At 48.5% G+C, this 16,794-nt stretch overlaps 1 protein-coding gene across 3 annotated transcripts; it reads left to right on the top strand.

Annotated features, from left to right (window-relative positions):
• The first annotated feature begins 1,127 nt into the window (after positions 1-1,127).
• On the top strand, positions 1,128-15,081 carry MRPS15 (mitochondrial ribosomal protein S15). 3 transcript variants are annotated; one of them, XM_039511952.1, is made up of 8 exons: positions 1,128-1,271; positions 3,836-3,898; positions 4,454-4,529; positions 7,782-7,830; positions 9,388-9,472; positions 10,903-10,961; positions 13,168-13,359; positions 14,879-15,081. In XM_039511952.1, exons 1-8 carry the CDS (start codon positions 1,235-1,237, stop codon positions 14,996-14,998), a joined length of 681 nt encoding a protein of 226 aa, XP_039367886.1. In that variant the 5' UTR covers positions 1,128-1,234; the 3' UTR covers positions 14,999-15,081. The 3 variants fall into 3 exon arrangements, with proteins under 3 accessions (XP_039367886.1, XP_039367885.1, XP_039367887.1); XM_039511951.1 differs by lacking the exon at positions 1,128-1,271 and adding an exon at positions 1,732-2,181; XM_039511953.1 differs by lacking the exon at positions 1,128-1,271 and adding an exon at positions 3,477-3,495.
• The last annotated feature ends 1,713 nt before the right edge of the window (positions 15,082-16,794 follow it).

The following is a 16,794-nucleotide window of genomic DNA, read 5'->3' as shown; positions in this document are numbered from 1 at the left end:
GTTATAGCCTCCACTCCCCCAGCTTTGCATAACCCTGGGGCGTTTAAAACGTTGGATGTTGAAACCAAGTGACACTCGCATTTCAGTGTGAACTGTGGCTGCTCTTCTCTACGTTTTACTTTGAGTGTTTGGCGTTAGAGACCATGAGCCTCGAAGCAAAACTGACAAGGGTGACACAGGGAGGGTGTGTGGAGCCCCCAGGAGGACATGCAAGTGGTTGCCGGCTATGCTGAGGAGGTCTTTGTCCTGCAAGAACAGGTGTAGCAATCGTCTCATAACTCATAGCTCGGAACCCTGAATTCTTGCCTGCTGCAAAGGCCACCCCTTAGCCACGATGCAATCCTTATTTGAGTGCCAAGGTTTACATGCCATCCTATTCAAAGGCTTCCCCAGCTCACAGGCCCTGGGATGGGCCAGTTCCAATGCAAGCCAGCTCCACAGCGACTGAGCATCAGTACAGTCTGGCGGCTCTTCAGCAGCCCCCTGGGGAAATGAATGGGGGGAGAGTCTCACTTCCGTTCCCATTGGCATTTCCCTTTTGTTGGCAGTCACAGTAGCAAGACTTAGGACTGAATGGGGCAAGGAACCTGAACCTCCTGCTCATTCTCAGACGTGAACCCATCAGTGCATTGATGGAGGCTGAAGACACACTATGGGGGAACCTGCTGCTGCCCATCCCATCCCCGTTTGGGCACCTCTCCTGCCGGGGCTCTGCACAGAGTCTCCCATGGGCACGCCTCCCCTGCACATGTAACCCTGTTCATGCCCCTCACTCCTTTGGGGCCCCTCCTGCCTCACTGTCAGGATGGCCTTTGAATGCGGCAGCCATGCCTGGCTGGCACCTTCACCGAACTCCCACAAACTAAATGTGATGCAGGAAAACAAACCCTTGAAGGCAAGAGGGAGTGACGTGCACTATTCTTTATAAATCCCACGTGTAGCTCAGTTTTCCTGCATGTTATCCTGCCTGACCGCACAGAGTTAAATCGAAGGGGAAACTGACAGGAAGCAGAACAATGGCAAAGAACAGGTCAGAATGCCCAGGGTTCTGGGGGAAACAATGGGGAGACTGTTCACTGGGGAAGACCCTGGCCTGGCTCCAACTAGACTGGTCTATTCATTCCCAGGCTTTGCCATGCACCGAAGGGGATCCTAAAACCATAAAGATGTTGGCTAAGGAAAGAAGGGGGGTTGTCAGGGGCTGCCCAGAAAGCATCAGGAAGCGCTGACGACGATGCTAGGAGTCTGCTTCTCCCAGTCCAGAGCCAGAGGTAGGTGGGCTGAATGGAACCGACCCAAGCTTGCAAGGAAAGATAAATGTTTAGAGAAGGGGAAATACGCGCATAGACCTTTATGGTTTTTATCTTTTACTCTAGGTGCTTTGGGGGAATAAATACTGCTTGGTTTTGAAGAAGCTGGTTTTGGGTCAGTTGAATCAACTCTCTGGGCACAGCTCCCCAGAGGTAAAGGGCTTACAGGTGCCAAACCCCGCTGGGCAGCTCGTGCCAGCACTGTCGGGAAATGGCCACCCCCAGAGAGCCGGGGGCAAGATGGACACAGCACATCCCTTGGGCTGTCCCTGCCCCCACCAGGGTGACCTGGCACGCACACTGTGTGTGAGGGCACACCGCGCACACAACACCATGCTGCCAAGCACCCGCTGATGGGGGTGGAGCAGCGTGCGCTGCACAATGACATCCCCGGCGTGTGACAGCGACAAACCACGTCCGGTTTGTATCAGCACCGGAGAGGGGCCAGCCGCCCGGCCTGCCTCCCCCAGACCCTGGCTGCAGGGACCCCCCTGCGAGAAAGGGGCAGGAAGCCAGGCCCATCCCTGCAGGGTGCACTCGAGAGGGGCTGGCAGGCCCTGCTCCCCCGACACCCCCCAGCAGTGCTCGGAGCCACGAGAGGAACTGGGCCAGGCCTGAGCCTGCTAACCCGGGCAAAGCTGCCCCACCCTGAGCCCAGCCCAGCCTCCGATCGATTAGCTCGGCGGTCGATTGGCCGGGTCTGTCTCAAGATGGCGGCGCCCATGCCAGCCGGCCCGTAGGGCAGGGGAGATGCTGCTGCTGGGGCTCCGCGGGGCGCTGGGCCGGGCCCGGAGCTGCCGCCTGCCAGGCCTCGGCTGGAGGGGGGTCAGCGGGGCCCTCCGCCTGCAGGAGACGGGAGACGGGCGCTCGGGTGAGGCGGCCTGCGGGGTTCGGGAGAGAGGGGCCCGCACGTGGGCTGGGGGGTCCGTGGGGGGTCGGGGGGAGACCGGGGAACAACGCGAGGAGGGGGCTGGAGGTTGTGGGGCGCTGGGGAAGGAGGCGGCAGGGGAGGAGGAAGGAGGGTAGGTAACGGGGAAGGAAGGGGGCAGGGAGAGGGGGCGGGGAAGGGGTGGGTAAATGGGGAAGGGGAGAGCTGGGGAAGGGAGGGGACAGGAGCTGGGGGCAGGGAGAGGGGTGGGGAAGGTGGGTGGGTAAATGGGGGAAGGGGGAGAGCTGGGGGATCAGGAGGAGGGGTGGGTAGCTGGGGAAGGGAGGGGCAGGGAGCTGGGGGCAGGGAGGAGGTTTGGGGAGGAGGGTCAGGAAGCTGGGGATGGAGGGGGAGCTGGGGAAAGGAGGAGGGCGGGGAAGGAGAGTGGGTGGGTAACTGAGGAATGGGGAGCTGGGGAAGGAAGAGGGGGTCAGGAGGAGAGGTGGGGAGCTGGGGAAGGAAGGGGGTCAGGGGAGGAGGAGCTGGGGAGGGAGGAAGAAGATGGGGGAAGAGGGGGTAGCTGGGGGGGAAGGAAGAGGAGGGGTGGGGAGCGCCGAGCTGGAGGGGGGAGTTGTGGGAGTTAAGGGCCACGGCAGTGAGGGGAGGTTTGGCAGCAGTTGGCTGAGGTCGGGGGGGGGGGCGGTGCTGGTGGAGTTCTCGGATGTGAGGTGCTTGGGGGGGGGGGGTGCTGCATGGGCTCCCTGCCGGGACTCAGGTGATGGGAGAAGTGCAGAGTCCTGCAACTGGGAGATTGGGCCTAAGGGTGAGTGCTGGTCCCTGGGGGCAGTCGGGTACTTCAGGCCCCAGGACAGGGTGAGTGCCAGATCCCGAGGTGCAGGGTGTACTGGAGTGTTAGCAGGTTGGGACAGGTGACAACCTGTAAGGCCAGGAGCCTTCTGTGCAGGGGGGGAAACACCGGGCACTGTGGTGCTTCATGTGTCCAAACTCGCACACAAGCACCAGTGTTGGTGCCATAGGCTTGGTTACCAGCTACTTTAGCTGATTCCTGCCTCAACCTCGGAGATAAGCTTCTGTGCCGATAGACCATTGCTGCCGGTCTTCTATTTGCCCCCTCTCTGTCCCGCCATGGAGCCTGAGCTGCTCCAAACCTCATATTGTCATCAGACCACATTTTACGGGGTGTGGTGACACACATGAATAGGAAGTGATGGGTGCTGGTTAGTACAGCCAGAGTGTTACTGTGATCCTCTGGGACAATTGCTTTAACAGACTGGGGAGCTGCTGCACTAAGATGTGGTGAGTAGATGGTGAATTTCCAGTCCTGTAATGCTCAGTAATGGACAATATCAGCAGGAACCTGCTATTGAGAGTGCTCTCCTTCAGACTCCCTGCTTCTCTGGACATGCAGCATCCTTGGATTATGGTGCAATCGAACATATGCTTGAAATATTTTCTTTAGTGCCTCTGACACAGACCTAGATAGCTCACAGAATCCCAGGCAGAGGGTGCTCTAAAGGCAATCTCCCAATACAAACTTCTTCTTTACATTATATTGAGTATATTCTTACCAAATCTCAAAAGCATATAGATAAAATGTATTTATGTGTCTAGTAAATCTTTGCTTTCTTCCATGAAGTTTATAGCCCGCTTGTTCAGACAGCCAGAGGTTATGCCCGGCCTGTCAAAAGGAGGAAGCAAGGTATGGTAGAGACTGGATTTTGAGCACATTCCACAATGCATTATTCTTAATAACATTAACATTATCACCAATTTGCGGACCGGGGGGGGGGGGGGGGAGGATTACACCCTAAAAGTGTTATTAGACACTTGAATGGGGGGGGGTGTTTGATTCATTTAAATCATGCTTCAGAAATCCTAAAAAACAATTTTCAGACAGCAAGCATGCTGGGTTGGTCAAAAACCGTAATTGGACTGTCATTTCTCGAATACACCGTGAATGCTCACTGAAGTCAATAGGAGCATTTGCATTGATCTCAGTGGGTTTGGATCAAAACCTAAATCCAGAATACTGAAGCCAGGAAGCGGGATCATATCAACTCCCATCACCTGTCTTATCCACACTCCAGTTTAATTCAAAACTGCTTTCTTGGTTTGCCCTTCACAATTGAAAGATCCATCCCCTCTTTTCTCTTGAATTATCTCCCTCTGATCCATTCCCCCTCCAAATTCTCTAGGGTGTGAGACAGCCCGGATTCGATAAGCTGTTCCCCACATGTTGATCTTTTCTTTGTAGTGCTCCCCAGCCACCTGGATGACCTTCCTCCTACCATGCTGAAGAAAGATTATGCCAATGTCCCAATAATAGATAAGTATGTTCCAGAGGCAAGGGAAGGGGGAATGCTTAATCACTTCAGAGATTTAATTATTAAAGACATCTAACCACAGAAAGCAGTAGTTGTAATACTGCTAGCATTTACATAACACACTGTACAGTCATTCATCGAGAGAGAACTGCAGAAGTTTTGAAATAATGGGTCAAGAGTGAAATTTGCAGAAGTGGCCACTGATTATAAGAACATAGGAACTTAAGAACAGCTGTACTAGATCAGAGGGACTGTGGCCAGTCCAAAGGGAATGAACAGAACAGGGTGCTCCATCCCCTGTCGTCCAGTCCCAGCTTCTGGCAGTCAGATGTTTAGGGATACCCAGAGCACAGAGTTGTGCCCCTGACCATCTTGGCTAATAGCTATTGATAGACCTTTCTCCATGAACGTATCTAGTTCTTTTTTTGAACCCAGTTATACTTTTGGCCTTCACAACATCCCATGGCAACAAGTTACACAGGTTAACTGTGTGTTGTGCAAAGTACTTCCTTGTGTTTGTTTTAAACTTGCTGCCTATTAATTTCGTTGGATGACCCCTAGTTCTTGTGTTATGTGAAGAGGTAAATAGCTCTTCCCTAATCACTTTCTCCACACCAGTCATGATTTTATAGATCTGTATCATATCCCCCCCTTAGTCGTCTCTTTTCTAAGCTGAACAGTCCCAATCTTTTTAATTGCTCCTCATATGGAAGCTGTTCCATACCCCGATTCTTTTTTGTTGCCTCTCTCTGCACCTTTTCCAATTCTAATATATCTTTTCTGAGATGAGGTGACTAGAACTGCACACGGTTTTCAAGGTGTGGGTATACCATGGATTTATATAGTGGCATTATTATATTTTCTGTCTTCTCTCTTTCCTAATGGTTCCTAGCATTCTGTTAGCTTTTTTGACTGTAACTGCACATTGAGTGGATGTTTTCAGAGAACTATTCAGGATGACTCCAAGATCTTTCTTGAGTGGTAACAGCTAATTTAGACCCCATCATTTTGTATATATAGTTGGTATTGTTTTCCGCTGTGCATTACTTTGCAGTTATCAACACTGAATTTCATCTGTCATTTTGTTGCCCAGTCACTGAGTTCTGTGAGATCCCTTCGTAATTCTTTGCTGTCTGCTTTGGACTTAACTTTCTTCAGTAATTTTGTATCATCTGCAAACTTTGCCACCTCACTGTTTACCTCTTTTTCCAGATCATTTATGAATATGTTGAACAGCACTAGTTGTAGTACAGACCCCTGGGGGACACCACTATTTACTTCTCTCCATTCTGAAAACTGACCATTTATTCCTATCCTTTGTTTCCTGTCTTTTAACCAGTTACCAGTCCATGAGAGGACCTTCCCTCTTATCCCATGACAGCTTAGTTTGCTTAAGACTCTTTGGAGAGGGACCTTATCAGAGACTTCCTGAAAGTCCAAGTACTGGACATTCACTGTATCCCCCTTGTCCACATGTTTACTGACACCCTTAGAGAATTCCTATAGATTGGTGAGGCATTTTCCCTTTACAAAAGTGGTGTTCATCTACATGTCTGATCTTTCCTTCTTTTACTCTAGTTTCAACCAGTTTGCCTGGTACTGAAGTTAGGCTTACTAGCATTACATTAGCTATCCTCCAGTCATCTGGTACAGAGGCTTATTTAAGTGATAGGTTACATACTACAGTTCTGCAGTTTCATATTTCAGAACACTTGGGTGAATATCATCTGGTCCTGATGACTTACTACTGTTTAATTTATCAATTTGTTCCAAAACCTCCACTACTGACACCTCAGTCTTGGACAGTTCCTCAGATTTGTTGCCTAAAAAGCATGACTCAGGTATGTGAATCTCCCTCACATCCTCTGCAGTGAAGAGCAATGCAAAGAATTCATTTAGCTTCTCTGCAATGGCTTTGTCTATCATGAGTGCACCTCATGGTCCAGTGGCTCCACTGGATGTTTGGCAGGCTTCCTGCTTCTGGTGTACTTAAAAATGTTTTGCTATTTTTGTCTTTTGCTAGTTGTTCTTCAAATTCTTTTTTGGCCTGCCTAATTGTACTTTTAACTTGACTTGCCAGAGTTCATTCCTTTCTGTTTTCCGCTGTAGGATTTGACTTTCAATTTTGAAAGGCTGTCTTTATGTCTCTAACTGCCTCTTTTACGCTGTTGTTTAACTATCAGGGCTTTTTTTTGGTCGTCTTAGTGTTTGTTTTTCATCTGGGGTATACGTTTAGTTTGATCCTCTAGCATGGTGTTTTTAAATAGTTTCCATGCAGCTTGCATGCTTTTCACTCTTGTTGTCACAAGGAAAGTTCCTTTTAATTTCCACTTATCTAGCTTCTTCATTTTGTGTAGTTCTCCTTTTTGAAGTTAAATGCTACTGTGGTGGGTTTCTTTGGTATTTTCCCCCCTACATGGATGTTAATTCAATTACATTATGGTCACTGTTACTGATTAGTTCAGCTACATTCACCTCTTGGACCAGATCCTGTGCTCCACTTAGGACTCAGTCAAGAATTGCCTCTCTCCTTGTGGGTTCCAGGACTAGCTGCTCCAAGCAGTCATTAATGGTGTCTAGAAATTTTATCTCTGCATCCTGTCCTTATGGATACCTTACTTTCTGGGTGCCCAACTTGAGATGTCTTGGGGTCTGATTTTCAGAAATGCTGGGCACCCAGAGGAGGAACCTGTGGGTGCCTAGTACTTCTAGAAATCAGGCCTTGAGGTGTCTCAAGTTGGGCACCCAGAATTAGTGGTTGCTTCTGAAATTTGGGCCCAACTGCATGTGTGTGGCTGGACTCTCTCTTGCCCACGTGGAATCCCACTGACTTTGGGAGGATGCCGCACAGATATAGTTTGAAGGATAATGGCCTTAATAGGAATCATTTTGTCTTTGAATGTTCACGGAAAGCTAATCTTCAGCACCTGGATTGCACATCATGCAGGTTTCAGAAGTATCAGTACTTCATAGTGAACTGAAACGTTTCAGCCCTAGTATCCAATTAAAACAAAAAGCTACATACTACCTCCACTCTTAGCAGTGATTTCTTTTAACGAATGCAAGAAATGGTTTGATTTCCTTATTACTTTTTATTGGTAGAAAGCCTCTAACCTACTCTATTTTAAAGCTCTTTGAAACACTTACAGAAATGCTAATCTGTTCTGAAAATCTAAATCAACCTTCAGAGTTAAAAACAAAATACATACATTGCATATTCTGCTTTGTTTTATAAATCAATCTCTGATCTCCCTGCAGGGTTGATGATGTAGTGAAAAGGCTATTGTCTCTGGAAATGGCCAGCCAGGTTAGTGTCTTTCTGCTTGTGTAAACGCTGGAACTTTGGGTGGCAATGTCTCTGTAAGATCTGGCTATACGCTCAAAATTATTTCATAATTTACTTCTCCTGGTTTGTTACTTGTGCCAAGTGACTTCAAACCTGGTGGTTAATAACTCACCCTGATCTGTTGGTAATTAACTCAAAACACACCTGAAATTCACCAAAAAATCCTCTCATTTCTACTAGTAAAATACATGTATGTGCTATTGTTTTTTACATATATTAAAATAAGTGAGAAAATGCTAGAAGAATCACAGAAAGAACCATAGGGCTGTTGAGTGCCATCAAATGGTATCTACTTATTCTAGAAAATGATACACCATCAACATTCATTTAAAAAGTGGTTTTATTACTATTTTTTAAGTGCCCCAAAATGCAGGCACATCAAAGACAAGAGAAGGCCCTCATTCCATGGAGCTGCTTAGTATCTAAATTCAAAAATGTACAACCAGAACAGGACACATGCAGATAATATGGAGTTCTCCAACTGCACTGAGAGAGACCGGGCCCAGTTCCTGGTCCTTCATCATGCTGGCAGGAGCTGGGAGCACTTTGGTGTGATCGTGGTCAATCCTACAAACTGTTAAATGTCTAAGTGCTGCTCAAATATTAATACCAGGGAAGCGTTTGGTATTACTACCCTTGTGAAGTGGCAAAATACATAACTTGTGGTTAGGCTTGGAGGAATTTAAATCTTTTTTATATAATTTTATGCATAATATCAATGTTTATTTTTAAGCGGTTTTGTATTTAATTTTTCATAGTTGCAGGAAATTATGGGGGGTGTCAGACAATTATTTAACGACTGTAGATGTTGCGATTCCAAAAGTTAAAGCTTTATGACCTTTAAAACACACATTGTCAATGTCACATGTCAAAATATACAAAGTAAATATCCTTAAATCAAACTCTACGAAGTTCTCACACAGCATTTTTCTTACCTTGCCTAGCTGTACATTTTGACTGTTATCGATGGAAATATTTCTTCATCGGCTTGTGTGTGTCTGTACAGTGATACCAGTCTTTACCGACTTTTACCAATAAAAATCGAATCCTTTCAAGCCTCGGCTGGTGTTGCTTAATAGCAAATCTCTCTGGCTAGTTAAAGAGAGAAACTGCCCAGGTTCTGAAGGGAGCAGGGCTGGATAAATCTCTGAGCATGTCGGCTAAAAGGCACAAAGGGGTTTGAGTGCAAGCAGGCACCTTTCTTTCCACATCTGTGTGAGCCTTAAGAAAGGGGGTTCCTTGACTTCAGGCCTAAAAAAAGTATTTCTAGTGCTTACAGCGGAGAACTTCCTGAGTTCTTCTTTGCTGTACTCTGACACTCAGTGGCTGCCTTTCCCTTTGCTGGCTGAAGAAGCTCATGCATTGAGCAAAGCCATTTATAAAATACTTGGCTTTTCCCCACACTTCCTCTGGGCGTGTTGGGTTGGTGTCAGTGCTTTGAGGCAGTGGGGTGTCTTGCATCTAGAATAATCCCGAATAACAAAACTGAGGGCCGTGGTTTCTGTCTGTTGCCCACAGAGGGAGAAAGTGAAGATAAAGACGCAGCAGTTGATCGAGAAGGTCAGGAGGACTCCTAGTGACAACGGTTCCTTCGAGGTGCAAAGTAAGTCCAGGAGCCAGAGGGAGATCCCCAGTGGAGAGCATCTCTTTGCTTTAATCCAGCTGTTTCCCCTGTCATTTTACCGAGGCTCCTGTGAGAACGACAAGAGCCGCCTTTGTGGGAACACTGGGAAGGTGTCTCACCTGCAGTAGGGCACTGGGGGACCCTCAAGGTCTGGGAGTGCGACAGATGTAACATGCTTATCCACTGGCAAAGGGAGCGGTTTGAGTTTTTCTAATGAGTGCCTGTGGCTGCTGCATAGAGAGACATTCTTGTAGCTCTCTGCTTCAGAGACCTAGGATGGAGGATTCCTCTGCAGCTGTTGATGTTGCTGCAATACTTTTCCAGTAATATGTTTCTTCTGGTTTTTCCTCCACTGTTTCTGCAACTGTGATGTCCCATGCTCAGCAGAATGAAGCAATACTCTGGGGAGGGAGTGCATGACAGGAATTGTGGCTTTTGAAAGATCACTGTTGCGTTTGGAAATAAAACTCCTTTCTGTACACATACCAATTGTTTAATGAAACCCCAAAGGATGGGTGCAGAGGCAGGGATCAGGCTGCTGCATGACCATTCATTTGACAGGGTGTAACCTTGTCCAAAGCTGTGTATGCGGCCGGGAGAGGTGAATCCCTCCAAACATGTGACCCTGTATTAAAGTTCCACGCTGACTCTGGCACCCATTGTCACTCCTTTCCCCATCTGGGGAAAGGAGATTTGCCCCTCCAGGCTTAGTCAAAGTTCTCTAAGGTGCTAGAAAGTTCACAGTACCATCATCCTTCCTTCCAATGCTTTCCATTACAAATGTCTGCCAGGAGCCTTTCCAGTTACAATGTGGAAGTGCCGCACACCCCAAGGGCAATGTGTGGGTTAACCAATTCCAAGCATCCACATCACACAAACTGCTGCAGCTGGCAGTTTTAGCACAAAGGCTGAATTGGCCAAGGAAACTGAACTTCTCACCTCTAGAGGCAATCCCTACAGGCCAAGTCTGATGTATATTGGTAGGGGGCAGTGGGTTTTGCCAGTACTGAAATTCACTACCGATTTAAATATAGCCACGTATTGTTAAACAGACTGGGCTTCTTCCTATTCCTCTGAGCCTGACACCAAGTGGAGTAGAGTGAATATAAAGCCGTCAGCAGTTAAGTGGGGCAGCAGGCATTTCAAGGAAGGCTCTCAATTGTTGTTAAAATAATCTTAATACATAATACACACTTTCAAAATAATTTTAAACTGATCTTTAGGTTTTGGGTGTTCAATTTTAAAGGTTTGTTTTGCATTTTTTTTAGAAATTCTGTACAAATGCCCAAAGTTCTTTGCAAATCTGATACCCAAAATGTATCCGCTGTAGTGTGTCAGAAGCCTGAGAAGACATCCGTGTCAGAGAATGCATTGCTGCTTTTATGTAATCTCTTGTTTATCTTTTATAGCTGCTATTTTAACTGCCAAGATTCAAACTCACCAGGAGCACCTGCAGATGCACCCCAAGGTAATTCTCATTAGATATGTAATCTACAAATTTGAGACCAGCCAGAGGGTCTTGTACTTAGTTTCAGACTTAGAGGATTTCAATTGTGAGGAAGATCCTAATTTAGTTTTTAAAATGTCTGTATCTCCTCCCTTCTAAAGCAGTGAGGTCACTGGTAGCGTTTGAAGCTGGAGGATACTGTAGGCAGTAGCTCATGTTTCAAGGATTGCTTTGAGTTTTGCTGCACCTGACTGGAGAATCTATGGATCACAGTTACATTTTCAAAGATTGAAATTTGTCCAAATATGTTCCTGGAGCAATGGAAGCAGTGGCGTAGCCAGGTTCTAAGAGCAGGGGGAGTGAACACAGGAAAAAAAGGTGCCACCCACTGCAAAGCAGCGAAGAAAAAAAAAAAAAAAAGAAAACCCAAGTCTTGCCAAAGAACCCGCTGCGCCGAATTACCCACTGCCGAATTGCGTCCGAAGACCCGGAGTGACTGAAGCACCAGCCGCCGAATTGTCGCCAAAGACAGCTGCCAGTGGGAAACGCGTGCTGGAGCCGCAAGGTAGCAGGCGCCCCCCAGCGGGCACAGGGAGGAGCGTCACCCGACCGCCACAAAGCGAGGGCCGGGGGAGCAGGAGCCGCCACCGCAAGATGCACGCAGCAGAGCCCAAAGTGAGTGCTGCCGAAGACCCGGCCGTGCTGGGAAGCGCCAAGTGACTGCTCAGGGGAGCGGCTGCTCCCACTGCTCCCCCGCAGCTACGCTATGGAAGCCACTGACGATGCATTTGAATTAACAGCTAAGCTAAATCATGCTGCTAGTGCAGATGGGCTTTTCATATGTTTGTTATTTAACATACATAAATATATGTCAGCTAGAAACCTATTTCCTTCTGGCTATAAACATTTTTCCCAGATGGGATTTATCTCAATGCCACAGTGGCTTAAAATCTAGTCTGTTATTTCAAGGCCCCCTAGGTTCAAAGTCCAAACTTGGATCATCAGCAAAAATGAGTTTGTGGACAAGACACCCTTAGGTTCTTGCTGAAATTGTACCAGCTTGGAAATGTACCAACAAACATGCCCCAAAATGTGCTTCAATTTCTCACATTAAAATTGTTCCCTGTTTATCTTTAAGTTTATGGAATTAAAGTCTTTAAGGTCTGGTCTGCACTACAGAGTTAGGTCGAAGCAAGGCAGCTTACATTGACCTAACCATGGAAGTGGCTACACTTCAATTTGCTCCCACCAACGTAACTGCTTCACTATGCTGACTTCATCTCTATGAGTGGTGTAGAGTCAAGGTCGACGTAGTTGAGTCAATGTGGTGTCAGTGTAGATACTGCATTGCTTATGTCAACTGTTAGAGGCTTTCAGGAGCCATCCCACAATGCCCCACACTGATAGTACAATCAATACAAGCGCTCTTGGTGAGGGCGCACGCTCCTGACACAAGGAGCAAAGTGTAGAGACGCACAGGCGATGTAACTGCTGCAGTGGCTGTATGCCAGCGGAAGTTAGATCGACTTAATTTTGTAGCGTAGACGTGGCCTGAGAAGGTAAGAGCTGTTATCCTGGACTGGGGTCCAGCTAGTCCAATATCCAGCCTGTAGCAGCAGTTGTACCTGATGTTTCAGCGCAAAACAGAAACACTTGAAATGTACTTGGCTGAGAGTGTGCAAGAGGTGTGCATATAGTGTGGGGAGGGGATTGCTTCTGACCCCTGCAGGAAGTTCTTCTGCCCTGAAGCCAGAGATTCCGCCTAATAACATGGTTGAATTATCCAAACTCTTTTGCAAAGGATGAACCAATGGGCCCTGCCAGGTCAAACTGGTCCCAAATGCTTCTCTAGGATTTTGGAACAATACATGTAAATGGAAGCAGAGGTTTTAGCCAGTAAGACTTCCCCTGCAGTCTTTGGCACCTGGCAATTGCAGCTTATGCTAGTGCTGAGGAAGGTGTAATTGAGCAGTAAAGGGGAATACACAAATTGAAACTAACCTTCTAGCAGAAACACTGTAAATCGAATGCAAAATGCAATTTGACTTTTCACATTTTCTTATAAAAATCTGAGGTGCCGGTTATATCATTTAAAGAAAACGGTTCTTAAAATATTACTCTTAACCTGACTGGGTCCCCATCAGCAATAACCCCAGGCTGTTGAGAACTGCTTATTGGGAAGGAATTACAGTCTGACTGCAACTCATGAATATTAAATCCTCTGCAGGACAAAAGTAACCGGCGTCGCATGCTGATGGCCATAGATCGCCGGAAGAAACTGCTCAAGTACCTGCGTCGCACCCGCTATGAGACTTTTGAGCACACGTGCAAGCAGCTGGGCATCCAGTACACGTTACCGCCACCCTATTGCAGGAGAATGACCCGGCGCTGGGCCGCTAAGAAGGCTTTCAGCCTCAAGGTATGAAGTGGAACTAGGAAGCACAGCTCAGCATAGTGTCAAGGGGAGCAGGCTGTGGACTTGTCTGCACAGCTAGAGCAGATTTTCCTGCTAAGGGGCACAGCGGTTTGGATCACTGTGCTGAGGTGTAGGAGGAGGGGAGGTTGTGACTCTAGCCTGGGTTTAGTGCTGGGAGTTTGATGGTCGCTCTGGGATAGGATTTGAGTTTGAAAAACGAATGAAAATTAGTGAAAGGCCTGAGCTGTCCAGACAGCTCCATAGAAGGTGAGTTAGGAGCTGGATGTGGCGGGCAAACTTTTTGGCCTGAGGGCCGTATATGGAGGGCCGGTTAGGGGAGGCTGTGCCTCCCCAAACAGCCAGGCGTGGCCCAACCCTCCCCCGCTCCTGCTTCTCTCCCCCTGATGGCCTCCCCAGGACTCCTGCCCTATCCAACCCTGCCCCGTTCCCTGTCCCGACTGCCCCCCTACACCGCCCCATCCAACCACCCCTTCTCCCTGTCCCCTGACCACCCCCAGAACCCCTGCCCTTGACTGCCCCCACCACCACCCCATCCAGCCCCCCCTCCTTCCTGACTGCCCCCCGGAACCCTTGCCCCCATTCAATCCCCATGTTCCCTGCCCTCTGACCGCCCCAACCCCCTATCCACACACACCCCCGACCACTCCCCCTGAACTGCCCTGCCCTCTATCCACCCTGCCCCCTTATCATGCTGCCGGGAGCACCAGTGACTGGCGGTGTGGCTGGACCCAGCCACGCAGCACAGAGACCGGGTCAGGCTGGGCTCTGCAGCTGCGCTGCCCCAGGAGCTCGCAGCCTCGGTGCCCAGAGCATTGTGCTGGCGGCGCAGTAAGCTGAGGCTGCAGGGGAGGGGGGCAGGAGCTTGGGGCTGGGCAGGAGGGTCCCACAGGCCGGATGTGGCCCGCAGGCCGTAGTTTGCCCACCTCTGTGCTGGAGTCACTGAGTGAGCTACAAGTGCAGCCTGCTTTTTAACTGTCTGAAAGCTTCAAGTTTTGTTGCTGAATTGCTGTGAATGAGAGATTCTGCTTTCCGTTGCAAACTTGGGACAAATCCATTTCTTCAGAGTCCCACTAGGAGAATGAATATGTAGAAGTGAAAGTGCAAACTTCTGTTATTTCCTGGGAAGGGATGTGGGCCTCAGCTGTGGGTCAGTCTAACTTGTCATCTACACTCATGTAACTGAGAGCAGAAGTAAAAAACTGTATTTTAAAAAAAGTATTAATTCCCTGAAAACGAAGACAGTACTTTGGCCCAGCAAAAGAATAGCTGGGTGGAAATGAATATATCAACTGGAATTCTTGTATTTGGAGTCCCAGCAGGTGAGAGCCTGTCAGGTGCAGTTGCTTTTATTGAGACATGTAGTGTCCCTTCTAGACCTTGATGTTCTAGGATTTAACGGATCTTCCCTAAGTTCCTGCATGACCCTGCCTGATGTTAGAACTGGTTTCGACAGGGGTACACAGGCTTCTTTCTTCCCTTGCCCCCTACCGCTCTCCTGCAGGTTTTCAATGAGGTACAGAAACTGAAAGCACCCGAGAGGCTAAAGCAGAGACGAGAATGGCAAGCGAAAGCAAGGGCCGCCAAGGAGCTGACGCTGCAAAGTGAAGGGACCTCGGTATAGCAGCACCCTGAGCAGATCTCGCATTCCAGGCCTGCATGTGAAAAATGTGTCCCTCCAAAATACAATAAATGATTTTAAAGCTACTATTTCCAATTTCTTGGTGTGGGAGGAGGGTGTATGTAGTGTGTCCTCTGTATTGGGTGTGAGTGATCAAAAAATCTGACTGTTCAACAGAAATACCCAGTGGGTGTAATGAGCAGTTTGAGTCACTTTAGCTGCTACAGTCAAGTGTGTGTGTTCTTGAGCCTTGTCCTCACTGATTGTGCTAAGAAAACTTTAATTTTAGGGATCCCACCCCATCATAGGTTGGCAAGTGATCATGTCTTCGATATGAAGCTCCCTCCCTTTAGACAGGCCTCTAGCTCAGGGGAGGGCAAACTACGGCCCGCGGGCCAGATCTGGCCTGTCAGGACTTTCAGTCCAGCCCCATGGCACAGTGGGGTTAAGGCAGACTCCCTGCCTGCCCTGGCCCCGCGCTGCTCCCGGAAGCGGCTGGCACCACGTCCTTGCAGCCCCTGTGGGAGGCAGAGGGCTTTGTGCGCTGCCCTTGCCAGCAGGCACCACCCCCCACAGCTCCCATTGTCCGGGAACGGGGAACTGCGGCCAATGGGAGCTTCAGGGGTGGTACCCACAGGTGAGGGCAGCGCCGCCTGCCCCCACCCCACCCCCAGGAGCCACTGCCGGACATGCTGGCCACTTCCGGGAGCAGCGCAGAGCCAGGGCAAGCAGGGAGCCTGCCTCAGCCCCGCTGCATGCCACTGCCACCCCAGAGCCGCCCAAGGTAAGTGGCACCGAACTGGAGCCCGCACCCTGAACCCCTCCTGCACCCCAACCCCCTGCCCTGAGCTCCCTGACCCCCTCCCTTGAGCCCCCGCCACACCCCTCCTGCACTGCAAGCCCCTGCCCTGAGCCCCCTCCCGCACTCCGCACCCGCTCCTGCACTTCTGCCCTGAGCCCTCCTGCACACCGCACCCCCTGCCCCAGCCCTACCTTCATGGCCCTGCATACAATTTCCCCACCCAGATGTGGCCCTTGGGCCAAAAAGTTTGCCCACATGTCTAGTTCCTCTTATCACACAATGCAGAGAACTCACTACCTAATATTGCTGATGTCAAGAGTTTAGCAGAATTCAACCAATGATTATCCATAGAAATGTCACATAAAGGAGAGGAGGGGCAGTTTCAGGAAGTTAGCCAACTCATGATTTAACACCAAGCCCCTTTGAATACATTTACCCTTTTGGCTCTCTTGAAAGTGAGAAGACAAAGCTTTGAGGTAAGTGGATCTTTTTTCATTTCAAAATGTACATAAATTGCATATTAAATTACTCTTAGTTATTAAACCATTTCTAGTGCATATTAGTCAAGTACAATGTGTGCATATAACTTTGTCATGCACCCAGAATTTTTAAAGCTCCTCTTTGAGAAGCATTCTAGCCCTTCCGAGGGAATGCTGTGTTTACTTATTGTGACTATATCTATTTTCCCTGTCCTGAATAATTAACAGGTCCCTGCCCTTACAAATACAAGACCAAGTACAATGTAAACACGTCTTATGCTTTTGGCTCTCTTAAGTCACCCTAGAAGAAACAAAAATACAAAATCTTTAAAAGTACGTAATACAATTGGAACATGCAACCATTTAACCTCACAGCATAGATCCTATGGGGGCATCAGTGTCTATATCAGTGGTTCTCAAACTTTTGTATTGGTGACTCCTTTCACACAGCAAGCCTCTGAGTATGATCCCTCCTCCCCCATAAATTAAAAACCCTTTTTTAAAATATATTTAACACC

This window comes from Mauremys reevesii, linkage group 23 (genome assembly GCF_016161935.1).
Source record: "Mauremys reevesii isolate NIE-2019 linkage group 23, ASM1616193v1, whole genome shotgun sequence".
Lineage (NCBI taxonomy): Eukaryota > Metazoa > Chordata > Testudines > Geoemydidae > Mauremys > Mauremys reevesii.
Note: the sequence above shows the minus strand (reverse complement) of the source record. Positions and strands in the feature narration are given on the sequence as shown.

Coding starts and splice junctions, on each gene's coding strand:
- MRPS15 (XM_039511951.1), top strand. CDS start 2,061: ATGCTGCTGCTGGGGCTCCGCGGGGCGCTGGGCCGGGCCCGGAGCTGC. Junction 2,182..3,835: donor GACGGGAGACGGGCGCTCGG/GTGAGGCGGCCT, acceptor TCTTCCATGAAG/TTTATAGCCCGCTTGTTCAG. Junction 4,530..7,781: donor AATGTCCCAATAATAGATAA/GTATGTTCCAGA, acceptor ATCTCCCTGCAG/GGTTGATGATGTAGTGAAAA.